This window comes from Bos grunniens, chromosome 8 (assembly GCF_055505025.1).
Source record: "Bos grunniens cultivar Pamir isolate PY7600 chromosome 8, Bosgru_T2T1.0, whole genome shotgun sequence".
Classification (NCBI taxonomy): Eukaryota; Metazoa; Chordata; class Mammalia; order Artiodactyla; family Bovidae; genus Bos; species Bos grunniens.
In genome coordinates, this window is record NC_141172.1 from 10,091,210 (window position 1) to 10,110,750 (window position 19,541).

The window sequence follows — 19,541 nt, forward strand, 5'->3', positions numbered from 1 at the left end:
ATTATAGTCTGTTCACCAAGCTACACTGTCACTGCTCCCAGGCTATTGCTACCTTCTTGTGTGCTTGTAAATGAGGTTCAACACAGCCATTTGACCTGCATATTACTGATGTGGTTACAAAAAAGAGCTCGAGAGACTTACCTGGTGATCCAGTGGCTGAAGACTCCGTGCTCCCAGTGCAGGGTGCCTGGGTTCAATTCCTGGTCAGGGAACTAGATCCCCCGTGCCACAGCTAATTGTTCTCATGTTAAAACTAAGACCTGGCACAGACAAATATATATATTTTTGGAAAACAAACAAAACTCGAAGATCATTCGGACTTCAGGAACCTGCAGTCTGAAATTTGCTCTGCTCTAAATACCACAAAATGAGGGCCACGCACGCAGCAGAATTCAATACCAAAGTCAAAAAGTTTTCCTTGAAAATAGATTTAATCTTATTCAAATTAGAAATGTTCTGCATCTCTCTCCACCAAAACCACCTCCAAAGTTCTCCTCCTGATATATGAAAAGTTTTCTAGGGAAACTTTATGAAACTACTGAAAGAAATCTCCGTATTTCTTCAGTGTGGATCTGTCAAAAGGTACACAAGCAAAAACTTCAGTGTCTGAGCTGTTCATGAGGTGCCTGGGTCACTCACTGGAGGAAAGGGCGGGGTGCAGGGACTAGTCACCACGTGTGAACACGTTCCCCTCTGCCTTGTCAGCTAACACTGGTGGCGCACACAGAGGCGAAGGACTCTCAAGGGGAAGGTTTCACTGAGCAGAGGGTAACACAGAGGAGCCAGAAACTGGGCAGGAGACGGACGTGTGTTCACCTGAACATTAGAGGCTAAGAGTGAAAAATCAACATTCAGTGATCAGTGACCTTAAAGGGCTCAACTCTCCCTTCTTGGCACAAGTGACAGTCCCACCATTCTAAGCTCCCCAATTCTACAACAAGATAAAAAGATTAACAAAAATAGAGCATGTAGAAACTGCTGATTCTGTGTGCACAGGATCCACACTGGAGCCTCAGGGCGCCCTGGGCAGGCAGCACCCCTGCGTGGAGGGGAGGGTCGGGGGAGGAGGCTGGGGCGGGGATGCTGCCAACCCAGGGCCTGCGGGCTGCGGACGCTGTGCTTCCTCCTGCCACCGGGCAGCTGGGACACCAGGGCCTACTTGGTCATCTTGCGGATCATGTAGTTGAGGATGCCCCCGTTATGGAAATAAGTGAGCTCCACGTCGGTGTCAAACCTCATGACAGCCTGGAAGGTCTTCCCGGTATCCAGCTGGGAGGATGGATAAGCAGAGAATTGCTGAGGGAGGAGACGAGCCAGCCCTCAGACTGCCCCTCCAAGTGCAGTCCATGCCCTGGCAGCACCCAGCACCCAGAGCAGGTGCCCGCCGGCTCCAGCCCAGACCCGCTGAGCAGTAAGCTGTGTTTTACTTAACAAGATGCCCCAGGTACTGATCTACAAGGTAAAGCCCTGCAGAGCATCTGTGATGCAAGTGAGAGACACTGGAGAATTAGAAACAGCCTCTTGGGGCAGCAATTACTAGCGATTCGGAATATTTTCGAAGCCTTCACCAGGGACGGCCCAAGGAAGGAAGTGTTGGCAGCCAGCAGGCACTTCACTAAGGTTGTCCCCTAGGCGCTGGCCCAGAGGCTCGCCCTGGGACACGGCTCAGCAGCTCAGTCTGCCTGGGCGGCTAGATCACCCTGGGACCACGGTGGCGCACTTCATCCTCGGCTTACCCAGGGCTGATCTGTCGTTTTCACCTCAGTGCTAATCAAAGCCAGGGCGAGGTGAGGTGCAGGAATGGGGTGAGTGTGTCTGTTCACATTTTTATCATAAAAAGGTGTTTTAAACGCCCTGTCCCTGAGCTTTTCATCACTATTCTCCCAATGCAGGAGACATGAGTTCAATCCCTGGGTGGGGAACTAAGATCCTGCATGACCTGCAGTGTGACCAGATTAAAACAAACAAACAAAAAAAGACTGATGACAATCACGGGGCCCCTTTTAGCTGGACCTGGCCTGGAAAGGCACTGACTTACCTTGATCTGGACTTTCATTCGTGGTTTCAGGGTTTCTGGAATGCTAATAGTGTATCGTTCACGCCCAGTGAGTCCCAGGGTGTCTGCATTCTCCCCAGGGAGGTACTCGAGAGGGATCACCCCCATCCCGACCAAGTTACTTCGGTGAATGCGCTCGTAACTCTCTGCTAGGACAGCTCTGATTCCCTGAGAAACCAAGAGAGTAAGTAGTTCGGACACAGTTTTTCTTTAGATACACAGACACCTTACAAAAGGGTTCTTAAGTCAAAACTCTTCTCCTGCCTAAATTCTTCTTAAGTACCAATTAATCCTTTACATAAAATGTTGTCATTATAAATAGCACCGTAGCTGACCAACTGCCTCCACTGGATAAGCAGCATGTAGGCAATGAAATGAACTCTCTGCTTCTACCTCCACCAACCCTGGATGGAGACACTGGTACCGTGCCCCGCACCCTGGGAGTCAGTGGTCTGTCAGATATTTGAACCCACAAAGTCTAACCACACACTTAGTTTGTGATACAAACTCCCATTGTGTCTGGAAACCACACTACAAAGAAACACAAAGAAAATTCATTTCCCCCCTTGAATTTCGGTATTATTGTAGGCTGTATTAGCAGACACAGAAGATTTAATCAAAACACAACTTTCAGAACATACTACAGAGAAAGGAATTGATCACCTGCTGTGTGCCGCTTTTATACCTCCTGTTTCAAGGATCAAATTGCACTGAATATAATCTTGATATAAAGCTTCCTATGAAGTACATTTTATTGATAACATATAAGTGACAATATACAGCAATGATCAGTAAACCAGGATACCTGATTAACTAAATACCCAAATCTCAAATATTAGTTAACTGTAATATAATATTAAGATACCCGTAAAAGCTCTCAACATCCTTTCAGATCCCCTGAATCAGGGTCACTCAGGAAGCTTGTTAAAAAATGTAGATTCTTGGGTACTTACTACCCCTGATCTACTGTATCAGAATCTCTTACAGGAAGCATGGGTGGGAGAATATGGGATTCTTTTAAGTCTGGAGAACCATGGCTAGACAGAGGTGTTCTAAAACTCTGCTGATATTACAATCACCAGGGGAGGCTTTTAAAATCCAGACGTCCAGGCCTTTCACCTTACCAACCAAACCAGAATGTCTGGGAATGAGATCTGGGCATAGGTATTTTTTAAATTACAAAGTGTTTCCAAGTTTAAAAGTACAGATTTAAAAGAGCAGATTCTTTATGACAGTAGGTATTTTGTATAGATTTATGTACATATGTACTGTGTATTCATTTGGGGGGAAGGGGCAATGGTTGTAAAGACAGGTTATTCACGCCCCAAGCTCTGTGAGGAGGGCTGTGTGGGGCTGCAGGTCACACTGCCCGGCCCTCTCTGCCTGCGGACAACGTGGCTGAGGCTGGCCAGCTACAGAAGGAAGTGTGCACGGCTGTCTGGGCAGACAGAACTCAGGGCAGTTCTGTAGAGAAGCTGACACTTGCAGAGTCAGGACCCTAAAAGAGGGCTGTTCCCTTGTTCTTTGTATACCCGCTGCTCTCCTGGTCGGGCTTCGCCTCCGCCCTACTCACCTGCGTGCTTGCCCTCTGCCCCTTAAGCCAGGACGGCCCCACCTGTTAGTTCATTAAAGGGAAACACTTACCCTCTGATGGCTGTTACTTGAGGGGCTATGAGGGACATGGCCCAGCTCTGGTTTCCCTGGTAACTGACAGCCAACCTGATATCAATCCCTGCTCTAATAAATGGGAGGAGCTGCCTCCTGCTCCCAGGGGTAGAAGTGTGTCCTGCCTGCAGTCAGCTGCGCCCCCACCCCCCCATGCTTCAGATGTGTAAGAGCCTCCCTCTGTGAGACCACTGTGAGGTCTCTCTAAGAGCCTCCCTCTGTGAGACTACTGATGCCTCTCTCGCCATCGCCAGGCTCTTTCTTTGGCCCTGTGGCTGGTGCAGCCCCACCAGACTCAAGAGCCCCCCTGTGCCAGGACTCGTCTATCCAGACCTTACTGTCTCCCGCCCAGCCCCAGACTGCTCCTGCTCTCACTGCTGTTGCCAGTGCCCGACTCCCTTCCTAAAATCCTTCCTTTTGTAATTTCTTAGGTTCTTTTCAGCATTTTCTAGAAAAAGCAGGCCTTCGACAAATTACCAACTAATAACATATCTTTTCTCCACACCCCGTATCCACTGCAAACTGATGGACTTAAAAAAAGTGGGGCGAGTGTTGATAAGACCTGGGCATCTGGAGGGCTGTCTGCAAGACAGCCATGTATTTTTTACTGCACTTGTGGATATCAACTGACCTAGCGTTTGCCAAGTGCAGTGATTTGCTCAAGCCATTGTTATTTGAACGGATATCAGCTAAGCTATTCTGCCCCCCTACTGAGGACTGAAGCCAGGCCCTAGGAGTGGCCCTGCTTTCATGGCCAGCAAAGGGGCCAGAGGTAAAAACTCCTGTGGGGCCCCCTCCCACAGGGACAGCTTACGGGTCAAGCCCTGAAACGGCTGAAGGTTCTGAGGAGCTGTCTACACACAGAGAGGGCTTCCTTTTCTAACTGAGCCCGTACGCAGACCATTCACTGGCAGTGAAAAGCAGCTGTAAAAAGTGCACTCCCTGAGTTTATTCAAAGCTCAGGCTCCTGGGCTTCCCTTGTGGCTCAGCTGGTAAAGAATCCACCTGCAATGTGGGAGACCTGGGTTCGATCCCTGGGTTGGGAAGATCCCCTGGAGAAGGAAACGGCTACCCACTCCAGCATTCTGGCCTGGAGAAATGCCATGGACTGTATAGTTCATAGGGTTGCAAAGAGTCAGACACAACTGAGAGACTTTCACTTTCAGGCTCCTGATGTTTTCCCTTCTGTGAACCTAACAGACAAGGCAGTAGCCACAGCTTACTCCTCACACTGACCTGGGACAAGGGCCTTAGATAAGCTTCAGGTGCTAACCTGAGAGCATTATGAAAACCATGAAACTTTCCCCATTAAAAAAAAAAAGACATACATTCCACACTTCTGGATGTAATTTCATAGACTTCAAGATCCTCCCCTCAACTGTTGTACACACAGTTGATCCATGGCTCCCAGGGTAGCAACATTCGATGGTGGGGAACCGGGTGACTCTACTTCACTCAGTGAGGGAAGCCCCGATCTACCAAGCGAGAGGCGAGAAAACAGTCCACGCCTCCCCGAGCTTGCTTTGCTCTCCCACAGCATCTTCTTGGAAAGTAAAGCCTCGCTCCCAGCTTCCCTTCTGGTTTAGGGGAGCAGCTGCCTGCAGGGCTGTCTCTATGTCCTACTCACCAGGAGGAAAGGGCCCTTGGCGGCCCAGTCTCGGGAGCTGCCCGAGCCGTACTCTTTGCCGGCCAGGACGATGAGGGGGAGGCCCGCCTGCTGGTACCGCTCAGCGGCGTCGAACACATCAAGCTGAGGAGGAGAGGAGGAAGGTTTTACCGACAGAGTAAAGGCACAGCGTGTAGACAGAGGCCAGTGAGTCCTGGGAGGACATGCAGGAGTGTCTGCAGTCGGCCAAGCCACTGTAAATTCAATGGCAAACTCAACCAATCAGTTGCCTGGTCTACAAATTTCCAGTTAATGCCATCTATTAATACTTACCTCTGTCAAATTGAATTTTATACTCTTAAGTGAAATGCCTTATTGTCCTAATTTTAGAAAAACATTCAAATCCTAGGGCATCAGGGGGAAAAAGGAAATTAGATCAGTTTTTTTTTTTTAACTCTTCTATTGATTAAAATATTTTAAAGCAAAAGCAGATAATCCCACCTAAATCTGGGTTTTGATTCTGTACCAGAGACTTGGTGATGGTCAGCTGTGAAGGGTGGCCAAACACAAAAAAAGGTCACGTGTTTGGAAATTACAAAAATGCAGACTTTTATTCATCACCCTCCTACGTGGAGGTCAAGGAAACGATAGTAGAAACACTGATGAAGCACCAATCAATAAAGGACAAGAAAGGGATAAGGAATCTCTTAGTATGTATGAGAAACAGCTTTAACAAACAGATTTGTTTGTTTCTCATAGGAACTCTGAACATTCTGCTGAGCTGAGGCTTCACAAAGACAGGTGATATCATTGATGGTGAGTAATGAAATTTTTTTTTTGTCACTACTTAAGTCAGAAAATAAGACCCCTCCAAAGAGTCCAAAGGAGTGTTTGATTTGAAAGGAGCTCTAGAAAGGTATATAATCAAACTCTCAAGTAGGCTTTCACAAATTACTATTGTGGTAAAAGGATGGAGACTGTGGTTAATGTCACACGGCACTGCCTAAATCTAAGTAGGGTTCTGTCTGTCTTCAGATGAACAGAACTCACAAATATAGAAACAGTTGGAAAAAAACACAAAAAACAGAGTAAAAGCCTGCTCTGTCTAACCAAAAAGCCTGGATGCTTTCAAAGACCAGGAAAGAAACAACCTACCCGATATTTTCAGAGGTATCTATTACTAGTTTGGATATTAAGAATGTGGGAGTGTGTGTCTTAAAGTGCTTTCAAAACTACCACAGAGCTGACAAGCCCAAGGCAGAGCGGCTGGGTTGTGGAACCCAGCTGTGTGGACTTGGCAGGTTTGAATTCCGGGCTCCTGGCTTTTCTCTTGTGTGCGTCAAACTGAGAGTAGCAAGCAGCTTATAAAGCATCGGCTCCCTGCACTCTCCCTCTCTTCTAAAGAAAGCATCAAGTTAGTGGTTTCTTCTGATATCTCACCTCTGGATCCCTAAGTATATAATCAGTCAGTTCATTTCTCCTTTTTTTTATTATCCATTAAATTCCTACTTAGAGGATTTAGTTCTTTCAACTACCTCTCTTGTAGGGCCCTCCCCCTCCCAACCTCTCCTCTCCAGGGCCTTCTAATATCACTGTCTTTTTTTTTTTTTGGCCATATGTTTTGATGACGTACATGCTATTTACAGCTGAGCCACATAATGGACTCAGATTTCCTTTTCTTGGCAATTGAAAAAAATTTTTTTCCCACTGGAAATAATAAATTTGTATGTGTGTGTGCACAGGTGTTCACCTGTTTCTGTGTCCCTACCAATTAACTAACGAATATACTACCTAAAGTATCGACATAAGTCTTTTCTGGAGACATTCACATCTGTCAGGCAATTTACTTTAAAAGTCTTTTTCACGCGGTGTCACTCCCTACGCCCTCATTCCTGTGTGGAGCGCTGACTCTCTGAGGCGTGTTCATGTGACAGAGGAGACTTCCTTCCCCGGCATCCTGGTGATTCCCTGCATTTCCTTTTCCTGGATCCTACATCTTCCCCTATATTTGGTTTATTCTCTCGTTTTGGTGGAACACAATTACCAAGTAGCTTTCTGAGACTGGGGCTGACAGATTATTTTTAAAGCTTTTGAATATCTGATTGTGTTGTTACTTTACCCTCACTTGGCTGGTCGTATGAGGGATACAGACTTTAGAGTGCCAACAATTTTCCTCAGTCTAAGTCCCTGGGTTGCCCTGAGTGCGTCTGATCCCCAGAAGAGTGCACGTAAGCTTTTTTCCCCCTCTCCGAAGTTTCTAGATCTTCTCCTTACCTCTGCTGTTCTTAATTTCACAGTGATGTGACCTGGAGTGAGTATTAATCATGTGGCTGGGTGTGGTCAGTGGACCTTTTGATCTGGAATCTCAGATTTTGCACTTGAAGAATTTCTTGTGTTAACTCTTAACAATTTCCTCTCAGATTCTATCTGTTCTCTTTAGCATCTTTATTCAGTCAGATGCTGGTCCTCCTCGGTTCAGGCTTTGATTTTTCTTACATTTCCTAATTTCCCCTTTGTCTTTCTACCTTCTGGAAGATTTTCTCAACTAGTCAACTTTTCCTGTGAAATTTTTTAGGGACTTTTTTTTAAAGAGCTCCTTCTTGTCTTCTGATTATACCAACAGAAAATCATCCCTTATCACTCTGACGAAATAATTGTTTTTCTTAGTTTTCTTCTACTCTGTGCATTATCTGTTTTTCTCTTTATTCCTCTGTTTCTTGTCTAGGTCTGTCTTTCAAGTTCAAGGCCTGACTCCAATGTCTCTTCATCTCTGATGCTGTCTCCTTATTTAAGCTGAGGCACTAACCATCTGACTAGGAGTTCTGTGCACGGTAGGGCTGTCAATGAGGGATCCCACCATGACAGCTGGCATCCTGGAGGCCCTCAAAGTCTATTAACTGCAAGTCCCTCCTTGGTCTCCTGGGGACTTCACCACGCGTTTGTATCCTTTTCACTTACTCGTCTGCTGTCCCTGCTGGGCCCTGAACAAACACGTCCTGGGCACTTGCTCTGTGCGGGATGGGCTTCCCAGGTCGCGTACTGGTAAAGAACCCGCCTGCCAAGGCAGGAGGCACAAGAGATGTGGGTTTGACCCCTGGGTTGGGAAGGTGCCCTGGAGTAGGAAATGGTAACCCATTCCAGGATTCTTGCCTGGGAATTCCCATGGACAGAGCAGCCTGGCAGGCTATAGTCCATGGGGTTGCAGAGTTGACTAAGTGACTGAAGCATGCATGCCACCCAGGGTTAAGCCTCAGAACCTTAAAAACCAGATATTATTTTACTTTGCAAGTAAGAAAAGTGAAGCTCAGAGAGGTAGACAGATTGCTGAAGAAGGCTCCACTGCTGGTCTGAGGTGGAGCTGGGACTTGAACCCAGGCTTGTCTGACTCCAAGGGCAGGCTTTCCCACCTCTCCCCATGCCTGCCCTCTGTGAACAGACAATTCCAGCTCTAATAAACCAACTCCACGGGGTTCCTACTGGGACCCAAGCAGGCCTGCACAGTCCTCTGTATCCTTCCTTCCCTAAGGTATGATTGATTAAATGTTACTGAAGTCATAAAACAGCACTTCTTAGGAAATATCCTCCACCTTAACCTGGAATTTCCCCTTCAAGTATTCTGAACTGATGAAACCTCAATCGGAGGCTTTTTAAGCTCAACCCTTAAGAAACTAGATTTAGTTAAAGCATGAAGCAGAAATCTCTAAGTAGGAAAAGGCCTCTCAGTTTAAAGGGACTCTTCTTTAGGGATGAACTCTACATATATGGGACGCTTGGCAAGAGGGGTTATGTAAAGCAGGAGGTAGGATGAGGTGTGGGAAAAAATAAGACCCAAGGGGAAGTGGCAGTGCAAGCACTGAAGCGCCCAGAGCCCGAGAAATGCTGGCTCTAGCGGGAGCACAGACATCATACTCACAATTTCACCAGAAGGCAGGTGGATAGTCTGCGGTGCCTGCTTGTTCAAGAATTTGTTTAATAAGCGGATGTTGGCAAATGTCCCCCGCGCCATGATGGCATCATTCCCTCGGCGGGAGCCGTAGGAGTTGAATTCTCGAGGAGTCAGGCTGATAACGAAAGCAGGAGAGAAGCTGGTTTAGGGAACTGAGAGATGAAACCTGGCTTACACCATGAAAGGGGGTAAAAATCACAAACCTAGGTGTTTCTGTAAGTCTACCAAGTCTTGTTCTCCAAGGTGGAAACACTGTTTCAAACCATAGCTTCGACCGAGGGCACGATGAGAGGCAGCAGGTGCGATGGTGAACCTATAGCCTCCCAGCAGCAACCTACAGTCTTATAAGTCTGGGTAGAGCAAGCGGGAGGAACTTTAATAAGAGTATTTTATTTATTCAGTAAGGTAGCCTATAAAGTTTCATTAAAAGTAAAATGTTAAAAATGGGTGGGAAAAAAAAAGGAAGCAAAGGGAATACTCCGGGTAGGTCAGTTTGGTGGAGCCAAGAGTGGGGGACACATAAAATACATTCTATAAATTAAACAGAAGTAAGTTCAAATTTGTCCAGGAACTCAATGCAATTAAAAAACACGTAACTGGCAACATGACTTAGTATTGTTGTAAGATCAAAAGCAGGGCAGGGACGAAGGAGCAGAACAAGAACGGCTGGTCCTAAAATCAAAGAAAAGTCTGGTCTGTGGGTCCGAACGAAAGGATGTTTTGAGATGTCAGGAACAACATCTTAACAATGAACAGTGACCAGTTCACTGGGCTGTTTCTTAAAATGCTAGAAGCCATGTGTCTTGATGATTTATTCGTTAGCTCAATTCTGAAGACTGAGAATCTACGCATGGGCTTCAGGAGTAGGTAAGTGTGTCTATGAACCCCTGAAATTATGTCCAAATGTGGATATGTATTTTTCGGGAAAGGTATATTTCGTTTCATGCTATTCTCTAAAGACTATCAATAACCACCAATCAAAAAAGGTGTTGGTTACTTCTCTCTTCCTAGTTTTCTTCTTCCAGCCTCAACTCTGTTTCTCTAGTTTCTCTGTCCTTAGAAGCCTTTCCCATTCATTCATTCAACAACTTTTCACTGAGCACCAACTGCATGCCAGGAGCCGTCAGGTGCCTGGGATACAGCAAATCCCTGCTTTTGCAGGGCTTACATCCTAGAAGGTAGAGACAGAGACGTTTTTTTAAAAGAGCACCCTACACAAGTGTTACTAGATTGTGGTTAATACCTAAGAAAAAGTAGGCCAGGGCAAGAAAGAGTATGGTGGGCATGACCTTATGGAGGAAGACTTGAACTTGGCGTGGGAGTTTGTTAAGAGGGTATCTTGGGGAAAAGCATCCAAGAGGAGAAAAAGGTGAGCTCACCCGAAGGCTCTCAGGCAGAGGGGTACTTGGCCTTGTCTGAACATTCAGGGAACAAGGTGGTAGGCAGCGTGTCCCAAGCAGTGTGGGTGAGGGGAAGAGTAGGAATCACCGACCCACCTTGAACATCTGCCCTTTTCTATTTGCTGATGGACTTGCATCTCCCACTCAAGACAGAATCATCCCTTTAAAAGCTCATAATAGGGATGGTATGGGGAGGGAAGTGGGAAGGGGGTTCAGGATTGGAAACACGTGTACACACGTGGCGGTTTCATGTTGATGTATGGCAAAACCAATACAATATTGTAAAGTAATGAGCCTCTAATTAAAATAAATACATTTGTTAAAAAAAAAAGAAAACATACAGATGGCCAATATGTACATGAAAAGATGCTTAACATTGTTAAAAAATAAATAAATAAATAAAAGCTCATAACATGAGGACTTCCCTTAGGCGGCCCAGGGGCTAAGACACCAGGCTTCCAGTGCAGTGCGCCCGGGTCCCATCCCTGCTCGGGGCCCTAGATCCCCAGTGCAGTGCGCCCGGGTCCCATCCCTGCTCGGGGCCCTAGATCCCCAGTGCAGTGCACCCGGGTCCCATCCCTGCTGGGGCCCTAGATCCCCAGTGCAGTGCACCCGGGTCCCATCCCTGCTGGGGCACTAGATCCCACGTGCTGCAACTAAGACCCGGCCCAGCCAAACAATAAAACAAATAAATGTTAAAATCTCGTATGTATGACGTTGGCCAAAAAGTTTGTTTGGCTTTTTCCATACCATCTTAACAGTAGACAGCCCTGAGTGAACTTTTTGACCAACCCGCTATCTGTGTATGGGCAGTTGCCATGCATTTAAAAAAGTAGTTGCCCCAAGTTAAAGAAAAATCTCGACACAGACCACTGTGCGTTCACCTCCGTTAGATCTGGGCTGTCTTCTTAAACTCACAACACGCATATCTCGGTCTGAATGAACAGACTGTCCCATGGGATGCACTAGGAAAAGGCAGAGACTGAATGCGCGTGAGAGAAGGGGAAAGTTGTGAAGAGAATGGGTTACTCGCCCAGCAAGTGAGAGGAGGGGCAAGGTAGCTGTCCTCTCCCACTGGGAAAAAAGAAAAAAAAGCTTCAATTCTGTTTCTCATATTGGGTCTGGGCCCTGACTCTGAAGAAGGTGACTCAGCAAGTGGGGATAGGGCCAGGAATGTTCATCTCCCCAGACGAATCTCAAGGAGTCAGATCTGGGAGGGACACTGACTGATATTGGTGCACTGTGGTGGTGGTTTAGTGTCTGACTCTTCACGACCCCGTGGACTATAGCCTGCCAGGCTCCTCTGTCCATGGGGACTCTCCGGGCAAGAATACTGGAGTGCGTTGCCATGTCCTTCTCCAGGGGATCTTCTTGACTCAGGGTTTGTTAAATAGCAGTATATAATATTAGTGTGAAAGTGAAAGTGAAGTTGCTCAGTCATGTCTGACTCTTTGCGACCCCATGGACTGTAGCTTACCAGGCTCCTCTGTCCATGGGATTTTCCAGGCAAGAGTACTGGAGTAGATTGCCATTTCCTTCTCCAGGGGATCTTCCCAACCCAGGGATTGAACCCGGGTCTCCTGCATTGTAGACAGACGCTTTACTGTCTGAGCCACTAGGGAAGTCAATATGAGTGTAATACCTGTTAAAATAGGTATATGACTGAAGGATTGCTGAATGGATGTGTAAATTGCAAATCCTCAAAGCTGTTCTCTGTAAAGAACATGTCTCTTGGGACTTCCTTGGTGGTCCAGTGGATAAGACTCTGTGCTTTCAATGCTGGGGTCCTGGGTTCAATCCCCAGTCAGGGAACTAAGATCCTACGTACTGCAACCAAGCCCACACGCCACAACTACTGAGCCTGTGCGCTCCAGAGCCCACATGCCACAACTAGAGAGTCCATGGGCTGCAACAAAGACCCAGCGCAGCCAAAATAAACAGTAAACTGAAACACAACATATGTCTCTCAACCAGGAAATGTAAATGCATTTCTGGTTAAACCCCTGCCAAGTGCTTCAAGTATAACCAGACCACACAGGGGAAGAGCCTTGTACATAAATGATCAGCCAAGCTGGTGGCAGGGATGATAGCTGAGTCTAATAAGTAGACTTGCTCAAAAAGAAGGTCTCCATGTGCTGAGGTTCATGTGCTGGTGGATTCTCTAGTAGCTTCAAAGCTACAAACAGAGTGATTGGTTTTCAGGCTCCAGGGTTCAGTGAAAAACTGGAGTCTGCCTCCAAACAGACCTCATGAAAAGAGGACTAACGACCTCATGCTGTCCCTTTTGTCTTCAGGCCTCCCCCCACCCCATTACTTACCCTCTGTTAGTTAAGTAGCGAGCAGCAGGGCTGTTTCTTGCGATGTTTCCAGCTGGAGAGATGTGGTCTGTTGTTACTGAATCTCCCAAGTTTAATAGCACATAGGCATCCACAATAGACTTAGGGGGCTGAAGATCCAAAGTCTAGCAAAGAACACAGGAAGTCAGTGTTTGCCTGGCTTTTCTCCAACGCATCACCAGGGGAGCCTCAACAGTAGTGGTCCACGGATCTGACCCTGATGATAGCCCCACATCAACACATAGAGAATTCTAGTTTTATTGGGTTTATCGGGGTGTTTAGTAAAGCAAGTGAATTTATGCAAAATATTCATATCTCATCCTTGAAGGAGGTGAAGTATTGGCACTATCCCCTCAAAAACAAAAGGGATGATGCTGCAAATGACATTCTTCCTCCACATCCAGAGAAGGTCCCAAATGCTGGGTACGGCAGGAGTCCTGCCTTCTACTCACATCCTCTCATCCCCTCCTCCCACTGGGAGAGCACAGACTCCTGATCATCAGTTTCAGAGAAGACGTCCCTTGTTTGTAAGGGTGTAAGGCTGAAGTACGGCAGGTCCTGGAGCCTGTTCTCCGGGACAGTCCCCCTCAGACGTTACTGAGTCTCTATCCCAGTGACACTTGATCTCCAGGGGTCTCTGCACAACCACGTGGAAGCCCTAGACAGACAAACCACAGGCCCACTCCAGCCAAATAACCCAGCTTCCTCAAGCTCTCCTCAGTGTTATCTGCTCAGGTTTGTAAAGGTTTCAACAAAGTAGGTAGTCAAAGCGAGGGTACTGGTTAATCAAGTAGATTTTACAAACCAAGAAACTTTTTGAAGAACTCATTTTGTTAAAAAAAAAAAAAAAAAGTCCTACCAGGTCTTCAAAGAATGGTGGTGATTTAATGTATGTAGATTTGGGATTCCAGCAATATAGCTTATCTGACGGGGCTGCTAAGGCATTCCAGCTCTCATTCACAGTCTTGGGGAGAAAGAAAAAAAGGAGAGGCAGATCTAACCACAGTTCATCCTGAGGAAGACTTAACATGTGAACATAATATTCAAGCTAAGAGTATAGTTAGACCAATTCTTAGTCTAAATGGTCACACAACATGTCTATACAAAGATAACACCATGCTAAGTAATTTAAAAATACACATACCCTGTGACAGGCCATCTCTAAAATGACCCCATGGACCTGCCTCCTGGGAACCCTACCTGTAAATGAACCCTTCCTGCTGAGTGAGGGCTGAGCCTAGTGACTCATTTCCAGGATTAGGTTACAGAGACTGCCTTCTGTCTCTTCAACCTCTTACTTGCTCTTGCTGGCTCTGCTGGAAGCCAGTAACCATGCTGTGAAGAGACCCACCAGTAAGGCCCTGAGGGGGCCTCTCGCTGACAGTCAGTGAGAAGCTGAGGCCTTCACCCACAGCATGCGAGGTCCTGTATCCTGCCAGTGACCACACGAGCGGTCTAAGAACTGGCCCCTCCCCAGTCGAATCATCAGGTGAGGCCACAGCCTCAGACGTCACCTGGAATGAAGCCTTGTGAAGGCAGACACTCCCTGTTAAGCCGCACCTCCACTTCTGACCCACAGAAACAGATAAAAAATGTTTGCTGTTTTAATTCACTAAGTTTAGGAGTAATGTGTTGCAGAGCAACAGGTAACTAACCATATAATTTATGAAATAACAATCCAGGTTGTACCCGAGGAGAAATTATTGATGCTCTGAAGATTTGGGGAGGTAGACTTCTGGTCACAGGAACATTAGATAGTAAGTGTCGGCCAGTATGCGTTCCAGTTGGCTTGAATTTGCTCCACGTCATTCACTCAGCCTCTGGAGAAATGCATTCAACCCAGTATCCACCAAACTCCCTTCAACCATTTCCCAATGAGCAGCTTGTGGGATTCACAGTGTGTGAGTGTGATTCCCATTTGAATCTGCTCCCCAGTCTGCCCTCATATTTCAAGCCACCAGCCCCAGCCAGAAGCCCTGGGGTCAGCCTAACACAGAAACCAGGGAAAAGGGTAACATTCGAGTCTCGGAAAGTGATATGGAGCCCCATACATTCCCCCTCTGTTTGTAAAATGCACAGCAAGTTTTTTTTTTTTTTAATTTCAGCAGCTTGATAGTTTGGTCCTTCCAAGCGAGTGGCTTTTATTTGTATTACTCTTTGAAGCAGGCAAATAAATCTGAGAGGTGCGTTCAGCCATGTGGCCCCTCAGTGACACATTATAGTGATATCGAGCTCCTCAACCACAGCTCATGCTCACCCCGGGCTGTCAGAGGAAGAGGGGAGCCATGCAGAGCTAGCCAGGAGCCACATCCATGCCGAGTCCATGCCTCCTGAGCTTGCTGCTCATGTGTCCAAATCTGGGAACATCTGGGGAGAGGGGGGTCTGGAAGAGCCTGAGTTGTAGGAGCAAAATGACTGTCCCACTTTCCCAGTTATCTGAAGAAATGCTACTTTGTCTAGTTGACACCGGCACTAGCCTCAAGGTTGGCAGAGAAGACGCAGAGGAGTGACCTCCCCATGACACTAGGGCGGGGACCTCACCTCTATTTTCTGGTAGACCTCCTTAAACATCCCAGGGATCACGTACTGACGTTCCACTGCCTGGATCTCATCTCTGGTCGGCCAGATATCTTTCAGAAATACTTGCTGTCCCTTGGCATTGACACCTGGGGAGAAAATGTTTATTAGTGAGATGAACTTCATCTCATATCCAATTTTCATGGTCACAGGCAGTAAGCCCAGTCTCATTGCTCAGGGCAGTTACGTTCAGTAAATTCTCTGCACACTTAGAAAACACTCAGCCACTGCCTGCAAGAAACACACAGGTTAGGCTCCCAGGGGTGTTTATCCACAGCACTGTTGTCAACTGATCAATACGTAACGCTGTCTCATGTGTTTCTGTGTACATACTGTTGATGTATTCACACTGAACTCGGGAGCCCAACATGAGGCCTGTCATAGCCTTCCTGAGCTCAGGAATACTCCATAGCACTTTAGCCCTACTCTCAGGTCATTTTAAACAGTAAAACCACCAAAAAAAAGCACAAAACTATGAAAAACATGATGCTATCCAGAGCACAAACAGGACACTTGTTTGCAGTATGAGACCTGAAATAAAAAGACAGAGTGTCACCTTGCTTGACCTCAGCTGAGAGCAGGCACGGTGAGTGACTCAGGGATTTCACCACCTCGTGCATGTCTGTGAGTGACCATGGGAGTGTGATGAGCACTGATTTTGGGGGTGAAAATCCACTTCAAAGAGTAGTCAAATTTGAAAATATGGAATACATATGTAATGAGGATCAGCTGCACGTCTAAAGCTATGATTTCCTTAAAGTAAATTCCAGGGCACCGTTTTCATATTATCTAATCTGCATAGCATGGACTGAGGAGGGCACACCAGGAGGCCAGGGGAAAGGAAAACAGCATCACGTCCCCCAAGCTTTGAGACGCTGCATACTCTGGACGTGTTCCTACAGCAGAGACATTAAAACCAGGCTATCATGAGATTGAAGCAGGAACTGGAAAGGGAGGGACCGAAGCAGAGGCCAGAATGGCAAGACCTCCACTACTCTAGGTGTTTCTTTCCCTGTTTGCCCCTTCCCCTTTAGTAAATTCTTGTTTAGCTGTTTCAGTTATGTCTTAGCTGTGTGCTGGGGAAGGAAGCAAAGACCCTTCTTTCTCCTATGATCTTTGGAGGTTCTAGGCTTCATTATTTATTAAGGAAAGCAATAACTTTTTTCCAGTAATGTTTTCAAATTCATTGGGGGGAAAAATACTGTAACCCCACAAATCAGATCTTACCTAGTGGCTCTTTCTCAAAGTCGATCCTGATGGTCCCAGCAATCGCATAGGCTATTACTAAGGGCGGAGAGGCTAAATAGTTGGCCCGGGTATTGGGGTGGACTCGCCCTTCAAAGTTCCTGTTCCCAGACAGTACTCCAACAGCTACGAGGTCCCCCTGTGTGAAGCAAGGGGGAAACAGGTCGCAGAGACAACAGACGGCCTGGGCTTCCTAGACCCATCTGCTGAAGTCCTCCTTTAAGTCAAGGAGCCCTTTAGGCTTCCCCTGCACTTGGGCTTCTTCCCGGAGAGGGAGACCACAGGGTGAGCCTGGGGGAGACATGCTGGGTCAAAAGCAGCAGAGAGACGCACTGGATGATTTCTGCTCAGGAGCGAATACCAGGTGGGTCAGAAGGCAGCATCCTAGTTATTCTGCAGCCAGGGGCCCGAGAACAGGTGGGGAAGATGACAGGTTGACAGTTAGAGGCAGCTACACTGGCTGACAGGGATTCCAAATCAGTGCAAGCGGACCAAACAGTATTTTTCAATACTATAGAATTTATGGGACAAAAATCAAGCCGATGAGTTTATGTTCAGCTGTCTGACTTGGAACCAGCCTGCAGACAACAGGAACAAATGATTCCTTCACATGTGTGGGGCATGTGCCGGCCAGGCACCACACTAAGTCCTTTGTGTCCACTATCACCAGAATGCTCGCAGCTTTCTGAAACATATACTATTATCACTTCCCGTTTACAGTTGTGAAAACTGAGGCACAAAGAGGTTCATGAACTTGCTCAAAGGTATATAGTTAATAAGTTTAACTCAACTCTAAAGACCATTCTCTTAACCGCACCCCATGCTTCCCTGAACTTTCTTTAAAATTAGCAACACTTCATCACACATCATATGAAAAAGAAAGACCCACAGGCTGCCCTGTAATTACCTGTACGATGGCTTCTACCACAGCTTCCGGTAAGGGCCCGCTGTTGCCGATGCAGGTCATGCAGCCATAGCCCACCACGTCAAACCTGGTGCGGGAGAGAAGCACGGGATGCAGAATGACTCTCAGTGGGCCCGCCTGCTGGTGCCTGGCAGCCCACCAGGCTCCCCTGTCCCTGGGATTCTCCAGGCAAGAACACTGGAGTGGGTTGCCATTTCCTTCTCCAATGCATGAAAGTGAAAAGTGAAAGTGAAGTCACTCAGTCGTGTCCGACTCCTAGTGACCCCATGGACTGCAGCCCACCAGGCTCCTCTGTCCATGGGATTTGCCAGGCAAGAGTACTGGAGTGGGTTGCCATTGCCTTCTCCATCTGGTCTCTCTATTCTAGTCCATATAATTTGCTTTTATAAGTAATTCACTTTTTAAATTTATAAGTAAATTATGAGGAGACTACCTAAATGATCTGTAATTTTTAAAAGTCAAAATCAGATATCTGATATCTTTATTCACTACTCTTATTATATACTCCCAGGGACTTCCAACTTTTATGAGGTACATGATAAAGATCTATGTCAACTAAATTAGTAATAGTGTGTTACTAGGAGAAACTGTATTTGGAAACAAATAATTGACTTCAGTGAATCACAACATTTCTAGGCATGTGAAATAATTATTTTTTAATTAAAGTATACAGAGGGCAGACTTAAAGTATACACAGAGGGCAGACTCTCTGTGGCAGATCCAATATTAGCCCACAGCACACCTTCATGCAACTGAAAAAGCTGCCCCCTCCCCTGGGAGGGCAGTGCCACAGTGGAGCACGGGCTTGATATCAGCCCATGCTCTCTTCACAGACACCCCTGTCTGATGAACAACCAGCACAACTGTACAGGGGCCCTGTCTGTTGGAAAGCAAGGGTTTAAGTCTGCACTGACGAAAGACTATGCAATTAGATACCATCAGATGAGCTTACATCCATTTCAAGGTGACTGGGCAAGGTATCTGTGGAATACAATGCAACAAAAGCAATGGTGTAAGAGACTTCTCCCTCACCCAAGCTGAGATAGGTAAGGCATGACTCCGCTTTCCCGCAGGTAGTAGGTGACCACACCACTGCCAGGAGACAGGCTAGTTTTGATGTAAGGCTTCACGCTCAGGCCTGCATCCACAGCCTTCTTCGCTAACAAGCCTGTGAAATGGTAAACACAGACATGGTTGCGGGCTGCCCGCTCCAGGTGCCACAGACAGTTCAGGAAACACTGACTCTGCTCTGCACTTCCTGCACCGCCTGACAGGACCCCTCTCTTGCTGGTGCTTTCTGCCATTTTTGCTGCCTAATAGAAACCAAAGCCTGACGTGCTGTGGTCTATAGGGTCGCAAAGAGTCGAACATGACTGAGAGACTAAACGATAGAAACCAAATGCTCACTAGCGCAAAGTCATTCACGTTTGTTCAGTAAGCTCAAAATGAGCCATGGACATGAATGACATAAAAAGAGAAGTGCTTTTTGTTTTTTAAAGAGATAAATAATTCATGATTATATTATAGTGTGAGTTTTTAATTTCTGGAGGGAAAGCAATCTTTCTAATTATATTTAGATAAAAAATAATTGGCAGGGCCCCTTCTTAAAGTATACGAATTGCCTACTAGTTGGTGAGGAGTACAGTCCACCTAGATGTTAAAAATCTTGCTCTCAGATATTTCTTAAAGTGGAAGATCAAGGGCTGCTGGGTCACTTGATTCTGGCAAATCCAACTGTACTACAGGGACACTTGGGTGCTCTGCCTTAGGACATCTCATGGAAGT

At 46.7% G+C, this 19,541-nt stretch overlaps 1 protein-coding gene across 2 annotated transcripts in view; it reads right to left on the reverse strand.

Annotated features, from left to right (window-relative positions):
* Nucleotides 1-412: 412 nt before the first annotated feature.
* Nucleotides 413-19,541, reverse strand: part of ACO1 (aconitase 1) — a 64,958-nt gene continuing 45,829 nt past the window's right edge. For both annotated transcript variants that reach the window (XM_086414887.1, XM_086414886.1), the window contains exons 12-21: nt 18,789-18,924; nt 17,739-17,823; nt 16,814-16,970; nt 15,551-15,675; nt 13,869-13,973; nt 12,992-13,134; nt 9,241-9,388; nt 5,349-5,471; nt 2,039-2,224; nt 413-1,269 (exon numbers count right to left, since the gene is read on the reverse strand). In XM_086414887.1, the coding sequence (XP_086271013.1) occupies nt 1,156-1,269; nt 2,039-2,224; nt 5,349-5,471; nt 9,241-9,388; nt 12,992-13,134; nt 13,869-13,973; nt 15,551-15,675; nt 16,814-16,970; nt 17,739-17,823; nt 18,789-18,924 (1,322 nt within the window). In that variant the 3' untranslated portion in view covers nt 413-1,155. The remainder of the gene's footprint in view (nt 1,270-2,038; nt 2,225-5,348; nt 5,472-9,240; nt 9,389-12,991; nt 13,135-13,868; nt 13,974-15,550; nt 15,676-16,813; nt 16,971-17,738; nt 17,824-18,788; nt 18,925-19,541) is intronic.